This window comes from Chrysochloris asiatica, unplaced genomic scaffold, assembly GCF_000296735.1.
Source record: "Chrysochloris asiatica unplaced genomic scaffold, ChrAsi1.0 scaffold00179, whole genome shotgun sequence".
Taxonomy (NCBI): Eukaryota; Metazoa; Chordata; class Mammalia; order Afrosoricida; family Chrysochloridae; genus Chrysochloris; species Chrysochloris asiatica.
The window spans coordinates 1,283,537-1,293,223 of NW_006408697.1; the positions used below are offsets into that span (position 1 = coordinate 1,283,537).

Genomic DNA, 9,687 nt, shown 5'->3' on the forward strand with positions numbered 1-9,687 from the left:
TTATTGACTATGCAAAAGCTTTTGGCTTTCGACTTTATGGCTCGTGCCAAGCTATGGAGAACACTGTGAAGACTAGGTATTACAGAACACTTTGTTGTGCTCAAGAAGAACCTAGTCATAGCCCAGGACCAGGAAGCAGTCTTTCAGACAAGGTGCATACTAGGGTTGGATTCTCTCACCATACCTATTCAATCTGTATACTGTATAATAATCAGATAAAATGGATTATTTGAAGAAGAAGCTGGTATCCGGATTAGAGGAATATTCAACAGCAACCTGCAAGATGTAGAAGATATAAATTTGCATGCAGAAAGCAAAGAGGACTTAAAATACTTACTGACCATGACCATGACCAAGACCAAGACTTCGGTATGAGTTGCAATTCAATGTAAAGAAAACAAAATCCACACAACTGAATTAATGAGTAGCATCATGATACGCAAAGAAAAGACTTAAGGTTTCAAAGGCTTCATTTTTCTTGGATCCACAATCAACTCTCAAAAGGCAGCAGTCAGGAGATCAGGCTACACACTGCATTAAGCAAATGTTCTGCACAAAACCTCTTCAACATGTTCAAGAGCAAAATCATCAGTTTCAGGACTAAGATGGGCCTGACCCAAGTAGCGCTGTTTTCAAAAGGCTCACATGCATGGGAAAAATGGACAATGAATAAGGAAGGCTATAGAAGAATTGATGCATTTGTGATACAGTTTTGGGGAAGGATACTAAAAGTACCATGGACTGCCAGAAGAACACACAAATCTGTGTTGGAAGAACTACAGCCAGAATGCTACTTAGAAGCCAGGATGACAAGATTTTCTCTCTCATACTTTGGAAATATTATCAGGAGGGACAATTCCCCTAAAAAGGACATTATGCTCGGTAAAGTGGAGTGTGAGTGAAAAAGAGGAAGACCCCCAATGAGACGGACTGGCACATTGGCAGCAGCAAGGGGCTCAAGCATGGCAGCAATTGTGAGGATGGCTCAGGACTTGGCAGTGTTTCGCTCGGTTGTGCATGAATTCACTATGAATCGGAACCAACTGGAGCGCCTAACAGGGACAAGAGACCTATATATAGCACTAATAATGAAATAGTATCACTTTTAGGTCATAATAAGTGAAGTTCGTTTTTTTATATAATGTAAGGTAATTTTCTGAATCTTCTAAACATTGAATGCTTTATGAAATCTGTCAAACTCACATAAGGACTATAGTCTAAAGGCAATTTCATTAAAACAAGTATATTTCTGCAGATTCCAGTCAATTTTAGCATTTAAAACTCATCCACATAATGAAATGGCAAACCTTCAAATGTAGCCCACAAAAATACACCTCTAATGAATCAGAAAACAGAGTATCATATTTTATCAGATTCATATTTAATCTATACTAAATCATCAAAGATTATAGTTGTTAGTTGGTTGATTAAACTTTACATTGACTTTTTAAAGTTCTATGACACAAAATAATGTAAGGTCAAGATATTACATTTTACCACTTTCTCACATTATATTATCTGGCAAAAGTTGAACTTACTTATGCTTTTCAATTATTTGCATGATTTTAGGTTCCTTCTGAACTTGAAATGAAAGAGCCACATACACTTATTATGACAGGTAAGACTGTACAAGTTTATTTTCTAGTTGATAGGAACACCCCTTTAAAAAAATATATTACTCATAAACAATATAATCTTTGGAAATTATACTTTGTTATCAGTTTTATTTTTCCCTCAATAAAATTTTACTTTTTATCCAATATAAGCAGTATCATTAGCAAGGCAAAAGGTTCTCTTGTTGTTTATGTGCCGTGGAGTCGGTTCCAACTCATAGTGACCCTGTACGGGGTTTCTGAGACTATAAATCTTTATGGGAACAGAACGCCTCATCTTTCTCCCACGGAGCAGCTGGTAGTTTCAAACTGCTGACCTTGCGGTTTGCAGCCCAATTCATAACCACTACGCTACCAGAGTTCCTTAGAATACTGTAAAAGAAAATAAATCACATTTACCTGACCAGAGATGAAGTCCATCAAATCCATAGGAGAACAGGTCATCTCCAACACCGTTTCCACCCCACTCTTCGCCACCTCCGGGGTAGGGAGAGTACCCTTCAGTGGACGCCCAGCCCACTCGGAGGTGTGTTGCTTCAGCTGTCACAAATGGCACCGTGTGGTCCACCATCAGCTCATAGTACCATTTTTTATACTGAGCAGACCCTTCGCTGACGCCCAGAAAAATATTAGGCCTCATGCTTTAAAGAGATAAGTATATCGTATGAGACATTTCCAAACAACCTTCATCACTTTAATATACATTTCACTATACTGATCATTAGTCCTGCCTTTAAAAAATATCATATATTAAATACAAACACAAAAACAAAACAAAACCAATTGCCTACAAGTCACCTCCAACTCATGATGACGCCATGTGTATTAGGTTAGAACTGTGCTTCCTAGGGCTTGAAATGACAGACTTTTCAGAAGATGATCACAAGCCTCTTCCAAGGTGCCTCAGGGTAGACTGAAACTGTCAACTTTTTCATTCATAGCAAAGCAATTAGCCATCTGTACCAGCTTCTTTAAATGCTACAAAATCTTTAACACAACCACTGAGATTGTATGCAGTGATAGCCCACCTTAAAATTACCACTCAGTGAATAGTTTATTTTTTGGACTACTTGGCAATGTCACTCAAGGACCTAGTATTTTTTTCTTACTCTAATATTAATCATATTTAATTCATAAAAGGAGACACTGAGTGCAGTAGAAATCTGCCTGTGCTGAACTTTCTTTTATAGAGGCTCTGCGGTAGAAAGGAGCTGAGGTGACTATCAGCTGTGCTAGTCTTAATGTCTTCTTGTGAACAGAAGAGCTTTTAGTAAGTTCTATGTTGTTGCATTTTACAAGGGAACTTATGGTGCTGGTTATGTGCTGTGAAGTCGGTTCCGATTCATAGTGACCCTGCATAGGGTTTCTGAGGTAGTAAATCTTTACACGAGCAGAAAATCTCCTCTTTTCTCCCACAGAATAGCTGGTAGTTTCACACTGCTGACCTTGAGGTTAGCAGCCCAATTCGTAACCACTATGCTACCAGAGCTCCTTATACTCTTTGGTAATAATAGGATTAGTGAATATCCCAGGAGTCCTGGTGTGGCACTGTGGGTGAATGCGCTGGACTGCAATGTCAGTTTGAATCACAAGGTTGGTAGTCAAGCTCACCAGCCACTCATCAGAAACCCTATACAGGGTAGCTATGAGTTGGAACCGACTCAACAGCACTTAACAACAGCACTCACTCATTAGGATGGCTGGTGTGGCACTGTAGGAGAAGCACTGGACTGTGAACCAAACAGTCAGTGGTTCAAACCCATCAGCTGCTCCTGGGAAACCCTGTACAACATTGCTATGAGTTGGAATTGCCTCGACAACACTTAAGTATCACTCGTTAACAGAAGGCATAGGGAGCCCTGGTGGGCTACAAAGTCCAAGGTCAGAAGGTGACTCCACTAACTGCTCCTTGAGAGAATGAGGAGGCTTTCTGCTCCTCTTATAAATGTTTACAACCTTAGACACAGGATTACTGTTGAGTCGTGCTAACTTGATGGCACACAACCACGAAAATCTCAAATCGATCCTGTTGAACAACACACAGACAAGCAAAGCACAACAGAGAATATTCACCAAACTCGAATTTTAAAAAGTACACAGGATAAAGTATCAAATATTTCCTGGATTGCTGCTAAAGTTACTACTACCATACATAACATGCTGCAAACTGTAAACTTTTCCTGTTTTTTTTTGGAATGAAACTAGAGTTTATGCTGTTTAAGAGCTAAGTCTCTCAAATTAATTAGATTTGGGTTCTATTTGGATGTCTAAATTTTTAATGTATAAAATGTGGAAAATAATATTACCTAGAAAAATACAAGCTTAATGGTATATGTGAGGCACTTAGCATAATCGCTGGCGCAACAGCACTCAGTGAATATTAACTAAAGGTATAATTGCCAGCCTGCTCCAAAAGATGCAAATTATAATCTATCTACATATGAATGCATATTAATGGCATTATGCATTTGTTTGGTGGTAAATACATACTGTTATGATTATACATTTGATTGGTAGAAAAAAATACTCAAAACTATTTCATCAAAATGATGTCAAAGATCCTAATTAGCTTAATAGGCCATCTGATGGCATAGCTATAGAGACAGAACAGGAATTCTTGTGCTGTGCTAAGTATCTGAAGACGCTGTCTCTCTGGATTTACCTGCTGACATGATTCACAAGACGCGTCTGCAATAACAGATCTCTTCCTGGTAGGAGATTGTCACAAATGAGATGCTGGTTAGAACGAACTGCAACTCCATGGCAAACACAGAGTGAACACAAGACATCCAGAACCTGAAAAGGGAGAATATTTTCAGAGGTCTCAGTTTCCCTTTCAAATTCAAGCAATCAGGAACTCTCCAACTACCTAGGACCCAGTCATTTCTTAACACCAATATTCTCAATGATTTTCCTTCCTCCACAAACTGAGAACTCTTCATTCTCCTTTGATGAGATAAACAAACACTAAGTAGCAATACTCAATCATAATTATTAATAGATGAAAAATATCAAAAAAAGTTAACACAATTTTTAAAACATAGTCTTATTTAAAAAACATATTCAAAATGATTTGAGATTTCATTTCATGTCAGTGAAACGGCTCATTACCTTGTGATTTCTTCCATGTTTGTCCAGAAGGGAGATAATGGATTTAATATGTCCTTCTTTGATAATATTTAGAGCTTCTGGACTTTCCACTAACACACAGTGTAAAACTTCAAGAATGCCTACAGATAAAACAATGCAGGGAGAAGAACATTTATGATTAGCCAGTCTGTATGACAAGTTTCTTCCCTCTCTCTATGTGCTGGTCCTTTCTTAAGTGCCAAGTGTTTATGGCCAGGGGCAGTGTGATCAGTAATAGGTCCTGTCTGGGGAGAAGACTGCTATCCAGAGATGATTAACTCAGTCTCAGAAACCCTGTACAGAGATGCTATGAGTCGGAACTGATTGCGTGGCACATAACCACCACCACCAGTGAGAAAATGACACAACAGTGAAATAGTGGTTCACTGAAAAAGCAGGTAAATCTACATGGGAAGGGACTGAAAGAAAAGATCCTTAAGTAAAGCCTTAAATGATATGCTAATGACAATTTTCCAGATAAGCAGAGGGCAGGGCCTTACAGCTAAGTGAAGTCTCCGGGGGAGGGCAAGCTATCTAGAGCACTGGACTGAATAGTCAGTGTGCATGTGTGGTAGAGTGGAAAGGTGGGCTAAACCCAGATTATAAAATCATTTGTCATCAAAGATATAAGCCTGCAGGAATGCATCCCAACCCACCAAGATCATTACAGTCTCCTTAAGGATTTTGTAGTTTGCAAAACAAGATGGAAAAAAAAAATACAAAAATAAATAGAAATATACAAAACCTGGATAATATTAGTAGAAGAGTCCTGATTTAGCATCAGCACTGGAATGCTAACTACAAGATTATCAGTTCAAACTCACCAGCCCTCCTTGGAAATTCTATACAGGGTCGCTATGGGTCTGAATCAACTTGATGACACTTAACAACAACAAAAACCATCACAAAAGATAAAATGTAACCTATCCTTCTTATCTTCAAATTTAAATTGGAATAAATGAAAATCATAAAAATGAAAATGTTTTATCAGATTTTTCTGGCAAGAACTTGAAAACTTAAATGTGTAAATCTGCATTTTTTTCAGACCAGCCTGAATCATCAATAATGAGAATACAGGCCATTCTCAGCAATTAATACAACATTCAGAAAACATGTTCTCTGAGGGCAGTTTTTAGGAATGGCCCCAAAGACCCTTATACAACTCATCTGGAGTCTGCTTTCTTGGTAAGGAATTATACAGTGCTCAGGAGTTAGGAAAGGTGTGGAATACAGAAGGAATTTACTATGGCCATCACAATCTATGGACTCCTGGTTTGGCACTGTAGAATCAGCATTGAACTGCGAACCACAAGGTTGGCAGTTCAAACCATGTATAGGATTTCCTCTGAAATGCTATACAGGGCTGTTATGAGTCAGAACCCACTCTATGGCACTGAACAATCTATAAGACAAACCAGCTCCCTTAGAGTCTATTCCAACTCACAGTGACCCTATGGTGTATCAGAGTAGAACTGGAATCCATAGGGTTTTTAATGGACTATACATCACCTTGTCAAGCTTTTCCTGGGTGAACTTGAATCTCTAACCTTTTGGTTAGCAGTTAATGTATTAATCCTTTGCACCATTCAGAAATCAAAACCTAACTCACTGCCATCGAGTCAACCCCAACTCTTAGCAGCTCTACAAGACAGAGTCGGGCTGCTCCTGTGTGTTCCCAGGACTGTAAATCTTAACTGAAGAAAGCCTCAACTCTTCCATGGAGCAAGTGGTGGGTTTGAACTGCTGACCTCGTGGTTAGCAAATAAACATTTAACCCATATACCATCCAAGGACTCCTAATATACATTATTAAAAACCAACTGCCATCAAGATTATTCCAACTCGTGAGGGCACCATGTATGTCAGAGTAAACTGTGCTCCACAAGATTTTCAAGGGCTGAAGTTTTGGAAGTAGATTGTCAGCGCTTTCTTTCAGGTAGACTCAAAACTTTCAGTCAGAAGCCAATTGCTCATAACCATCATCACCGGACTAATATGTATGGTGAGTCACTTCCAACTCATAGCAACCCTGTACAGGGTTTCTGAGGCTGGAAATCTTTATAGGAGCAGAAAGCCTCATCTTTATCCCTCAGAATGGCTGGTAGTTTCAAACTCCTGACCTTGAGGTTAGCAGCATCATTCCGCCATAGTATAGGGTACAGAATACTAGATCTACTATTTTTGTAAAGAAAATTTTATTAACACATAACTATGCACAGTTGTTTGCATATCAGCTATGGGTAATTTCAAGGTATCATGACAGAATTCAATAATTATAACAGAGACCAACTGTATGGTCCACAGAGTGCAAAATATTTACTATCTGGTCCTTTACAGAAAAAGTTTGCAGAGCCCTGCTATACAGCATATCACTATTAAGAAAAAGGCAAGTAGTTGAAGATAATCAAGAATAAATCCTCTTATTAAGCAATACTTACAAAGGCCTATCACATTCCTAATCTTAGTACTTTAAGTAAAGTGAAAACTAAGCGAACAGCAGAGTCTGAAAATATAATACCAGAAATGGTATCAGAACTGCTGATAAGGAATTTAAAAGAATCCTAACTAGGTAACTTCAATGGTTAGTGAGAAAGAGCAAGAAAATTACAGATGAGATCACAAAAAAAAACATAAGACAAAACCATGGAAAACTCAGAAAACAAATAGACAAAATAGTTGAAAAAAATGGGACCCATACAAAACCAGCAAGTAGAAAGTCAAAAGGTTAATGCTAAGACTTTAAATTTATGTGGGACACTATCAAGAGGAATAACTTACATATGATTAGAATTACAGAAGAGGAAGAGACCAAAAAAGTAACAAAACAAAACAAAACATAGAGAATATTGTCTGAGAGTTGGAAGAAAACTTCTCTAAGATCAAGTAATTCAATATAGATGCCAAAAGAAAAACACCTAGAAATACTCAAACTTTTCAAAACCAAAGATAAGGAAATACTCCTAATAGCAAAGCAGGAAACCCAAAAAGTTATCTGCAAAGGACAACTAATAAGACTAACCTCTGACCTCTCAGCAAATACAAGAAAAAGACAGTAAGACAATGGAATGACATATATAAAACTCTGAAAGAAATAAACGGCAAACAAAGAATCATATATTCAGAAAACTGTCCATCAAATACAACAGTGAAATTCGGTAATTTTCAGATACACAGAAAGTAAAAGAATTGGCAAAGACAGACAAAACTTACAAAAAAATAATAAAGGAATTCTTTGGACCAAGAACTAACAACGGCAAGCAATAGCCTGAGACTAACACATATGACAATATCTCCTAGATTCAACCCAGTTATGGAAATATGCAAAGTAAAACAGAACTACAACACTGAAAACAGACAACCAGAGATACAGTTCCAACAACAACAAAAAAATAAACACAAGAAATAATCTAGTTATAGAAGCTCCAAATAAAGAGGAAATCAAAACAGATTTCAAGATAAAATAAAATAAAAATAAACCTAACTCTAAAACTTAGACCAAAACTTACTCCTAGACCTTGTCCAAACCTTACCTTCAACACTAACCCTAGTTCTAACCATAACCCTAACAATAAATGAAGTCCTAGGTCAAGCCTGGATCTCCACATAGTTTCAACACTAACTACTTACTCATACCCACCCATCCTCGCCACACACACACACACACACACACACACACACACACAAACACAGGCCACAAAATACAAAGACAGCAAGATGAGAATGAGCCACGTGTTCTTCTCTTATCTACCTTATTCTAACAGAAGGCTTTCAAATTTGGGGGTTTCACATTAAAACACCTTTCCCAATTGTACCAGTTCAGAATCAACAAATATTTTAATTCAAAAGGAATGACTTCCAATAATTCTTCTGATGCTGACAATAAGAAAACAAAACAAAGTAAACTGAAAAACTGCTTTCACAGGTGCTTGATAGTGGATAGGGTAGACGTGCAGTGAATTTCTCCGATAGCAGTGCCACAGAATACCAAACAAAGGGGATTCAGGGCAGAGCTCCCAAACTGTGAACCACATATCTAAGAATATTTTAAAAGTTTGAAAGCTTATAGCTAGTGGAACTTATAGCAGAAGTAAGAAATCATCTACTTTAGAATCTGCCAGGCTCAGCAGCCCAGAGCCAACAACTTTGGCGAGACCAAACAGCAGAACCAAGCATGACAGGAAGCAGACCAGCCTAGAAATAACTCCACGGGAACCTCTGAGCAAAGGTGGACAATATACATTGATGGTTTTGCTTTGTTCTGATTTTTTCTGTTTGTTTGTTTTGGTATCTGTTCATTGGCCACTCAAACTTTGTGCACCTCCATTCTGGTGACAAGTGGACACCCCCTACCTCCACCACTGGCGGGTTCTTCTGCAAGGCAAATGCACAGATATGCTCAGCATTTAAAACTACAGGCAGCCAGCTCAAAACGGCCATAGATGGTCCTGAACTGTTTACCAATAGAGAAAAGGACCTAGGAGTGTGGAGAGGGAAAGAGAGTTTAAAAACAAAACAGGCCGAAATTAAATTCTGAAAAACAGCATAAATACCAACAATTTATCAGGTGGCCTTGAAGGTAAGAAGCTGAAAGAGGATATTAAAATCATACACCTATTAGGCTACAGATTTATTTTTCCCCCTTCCTCTCCCTTTTCTGCAATTATAGACTACAGTATCCAATCTAGTTTTTTTGTTGTAGCTATTTTTTTATGTTTTTGTTATTTTACCTTTTGGGGACTCTTTCTCTCCCTATATTACCCAAGAAGAGACAGCAATTGCTGACATTTACTCAAGCTACAATCACACCCTATGAAACCCCACAATCAAGGCAAGAACCAATCCCAACTTCCATATACCAGGGAGGCAGACAACACCTTTAAAGTTACTCTGAATTAAGCAATAAGAAGAGTGAAAACGGAAGCCCACATCCTGATCATATCTACCT

The 9,687-nt window shown here is 38.1% G+C and overlaps 1 protein-coding gene across 1 annotated transcript in view; it reads right to left on the minus strand.

The window, feature by feature from the left end:
- RYR2 (ryanodine receptor 2 (cardiac)) overlaps nucleotides 1-9,687 on the minus strand; it is a 786,033-nt gene that overhangs the window by 492,717 nt on the left and 283,629 nt on the right. The window contains exons 18-20 of the mRNA XM_006872010.1: nucleotides 4,725-4,890; nucleotides 4,276-4,409; nucleotides 2,013-2,254 (exon numbers count right to left, since the gene is read on the minus strand). Of these exons, the coding sequence (XP_006872072.1) occupies nucleotides 2,013-2,254; nucleotides 4,276-4,409; nucleotides 4,725-4,890 (542 nt within the window). The remainder of the gene's footprint in view (nucleotides 1-2,012; nucleotides 2,255-4,275; nucleotides 4,410-4,724; nucleotides 4,891-9,687) is intronic.